This window comes from Salmo salar, chromosome 11, assembly GCF_965601325.2.
Source record: "Salmo salar chromosome 11, fSalSal1, whole genome shotgun sequence".
NCBI lineage: Eukaryota > Metazoa > Chordata > Actinopteri > Salmoniformes > Salmonidae > Salmo > Salmo salar.
This window is the reverse complement of record NC_138301.1, coordinates 23827501-23830560: the sequence shown is the minus strand read 5'-3', so window position 1 is coordinate 23830560 and position 3060 is coordinate 23827501. Positions and strand designations below refer to the sequence as shown.

Here is a 3060-nt window from a genome sequence, read left to right as displayed (position 1 = left end):
ATGTCGATATAGCCTATTGTAATTACATTCATTGTTTGTAACATTTAGCATAAAGTGTATATTTACATGACAGCTATGGCATGGGAAGTCGTGCAATGCAATATGTAGGCTGGTTTGTGGCGTGTGTAAATATTTCCATATATCAATAGCTCATGGATCTATGCATTACGTGTGAAAACGTTATCACTGGTATAGCAGTTTAAAACCAATACCTACTCTAATTATAGGCTAGAGCTATTCTAATCCCACTGGATCTAAACATCAATAGGCCTACACGGTAATGATTGATATGATATGATGAAGTTTTTCTTCGACAAATACGTCATTTGGTTAAGAAACAATGAGACGCTTTCCTCGTTTATCAGTTAGTTCTGCTGGGAAGGTTTGAATATGGGGGAGCAGCGGCGAGTGTATCTGAAAACTGATCCGGTGAATTGGAGATGGCGCTGTGTACAGTGTGAGCGAGTTAACAGCCAAAGTTTTCAGAGCGCAGGAAAGTTCGTAGGAGAGGTGACCCGTGATTCTAACAAGAGTTTTCTTCTCACATTACCATCGGGTTCGCAGTGCTATACTGCGGACTGGAGACACTGCGTTTCTGCTCAATGTTTCATGGACGGTTTGAATAGATAATCTCTAACGGAATACTTGAGAGCCAGGAATTTAATCTACGGTTCGCTGCCTGTTCTGCAGTTTCAATGACCTATCGGCTATTTTATCACAGTGAGTAGGCTGAACGCGATACGCTGTCTTGTTGTTGCATAGCCTACTTTTGTAAAGGTGTGAGTCTGTTAGAATGAATTACCGCTTTTGGTATTATGTCATGTAGTCTGGGGTGTTTTTAGAACTATGAATGACCCCCGTGACAAGGATTCAATACCGATATCTCGGAAACACCGACTCATGGCTGCAGCCATGCCTGGGGCTGAGAGCCCATTGTACGGCAACACTTCCAGGTCTGATCGGAATGGGATAGGATTGGTTCACTGTTTTATTTGTGGAAGCGGCGTTTCGCCCGGAAAAGAATTGAGATTACAAGTGAAATATCCGAAAGAGAACGGTCCGTTTTTCCCGTTTTTAGAAAACCAGGAGCCAGCGCCGGGGGCATGTGAAGTCAGCCCGGATGGACACGCTATGGTGTGCGCCGTGTGCCACTGTTTTCTGGGGGAGCAGTGGAACTCGTTCGAGCGGACTAGGACACCCATAGAGAAGCGTATGTACTGGCTGAAGAGGCCGTACCAGTGCGACTCTCGGCGGATACCACAGGAGTGGAACATCTCCTATGACCTGGAGCAGAGAATCAGTGTCAGCAGCCAGAATTACGACGGGAACGAGTCGGATTTCTCCTCTTTCTCGGAAAACGAGAACATGTCAGACCAAGAACTGGATTTAGTAGACCGCGCCAGTGTGAGCAAGGAGAAGTACAAAACATCTGGCAGCAACAGCAAAACTCCCAGAAACGGTAACAGGAAGAACAACAACAGTGTTATCAGTGTTAAAAGCAGCCCTGACTCTCAACGGGCTATCCGCTATCCCGTGGGTGTTTACCAGGCACAAGACTCGCCGAAATCGGATAGTGCCATGCCGCCCAGGCGCGGTGCTAAAATGATGAATAATCTCTCTCAGTCATCAGTATCTCTGGCCCAAGAGATTGTGTCCCAGAGATGCTATGACAGCTCTCACGTCGACACACCTGTGCAGGACAACGGGATCATTATGCGCAACAGGCAGTGGCTAGCGGAGGGGAATGTCAGACACGCTGACCCGCGCCCTCTCCAACGCGCAGCTGATAGCAGCTGTAGCTTAGCCAGGCATCCCTCCCTCATATTCCACCAGAAAGGAGAGGATCTCGCTGATGCTGCCGACGGACTATCACCCATTGGCGCCGCTGTCACCTCTAGGCGCGACACAGCAGCACCTAGAGAACGTGTTCCGGGCAAGTTTATAGCCTCTGACAACTCTGACAACGACCACGAGATCAATATAACCAGTGACGACGACCGCGAGGTGTTTGAAGAAGCTGGCAGCAGCAGAGAGAGGGTATTGGCCCTGCTGAGACCACCCAGGGACGCTGCAGGGAGGGTCATTGCCATGCCCCAGAGTGGTGCCAGTGGTGGTGCCAACAGGAGTACCAGTCCCGAGGAGTGTGTGTGTTACATCTGCGGCAGCGGGCTGTGGCAGGGCGGGAGGTTCTGTGTGTCTGTGCAGAAGCAGGAGAGGGCAGCCAGCGAGCCCTTCTTCCCCTTCCTGTGGTTACACAGCCCTCCCCCTGGCGCCATACCCCTCACCCCGGGGGGCACCACCCTGGTCTGTGCCAGCTGCCACACCTCCCTAATGCAGCAGTGGCAGGGCTTCCAGCTGGCCGACGTGCCCGTTCTCCAGCGCCTCTACGTGGTCCCCCTCAACCAGGGCTCCTCCACCCCTGCACCAGCCTCGGGCCCCCCTCCCTGCATCACTTCCCAGGAAAGGCACCCCTTAGAGCCCCTGGACCGCCTACCTAAGTCTCAGGCTTCCTGTGAGGCCTGTTTCCTCTGTGGCCAGGAGTGCGGGCAGAATGTGAGGGTGGCACATGCACGGGTCGGCATGGGAAAAGCCCGCGGTGCCATGTATTTCCCCTTCATCAACCTGCTGCCGTGCCCTCCTGGTGCCCAGGGAGTGAGGAACGGCCAGGTGCACTGCTGTCCTCCATGCCACGCCATCCTGGAGGAGATCTGGGGGGCGTACCGCCTCAGCCTAAGTGAGGACCTCATCACCTCTGTCACCTCCTTCCTGGGGAGGTACCACGCAGCGCTGGCCACGGGGGGAGCCGGACTGGCCCATTCCCAAAAGGGGGTGTCCTCCTCTTCCTCTGGTCATGGTGGGTCTGTATCAGTGTGTTACCTGTGTGGGGCAGAGCTAGGGGTTGGGGGGGAGTTCCAACTCCATGTCAACCCTCCCGGGCGCTGTGGAGAGAGAGAGCCCTTCTTTCCCTTCCTCACCATCCACCCCCCCGCTCCCCGCGCCAAACCTGCCGACGCCACCGGCCTGGTGTCAGCCTGTGCCCTCTGCTATCACGACCTGCAT

General features: G+C 53.6%; 1 protein-coding gene across 1 annotated transcript in view; it reads left to right on the top strand.

Annotated features, from left to right (window-relative positions):
* The first annotated feature begins 473 nt into the window (after positions 1-473).
* LOC106562196 (genetic suppressor element 1) overlaps positions 474-3060 on the top strand; it is a 486315-nt gene continuing 483728 nt past the window's right edge. The window contains exon 1 of the mRNA XM_082957818.1: positions 474-3060. This exon is cut by the window's right edge and continues 402 nt beyond it. Coding sequence (XP_082813944.1) covers positions 847-3060 — 2214 coding nt within the window. The 5' untranslated portion in view covers positions 474-846.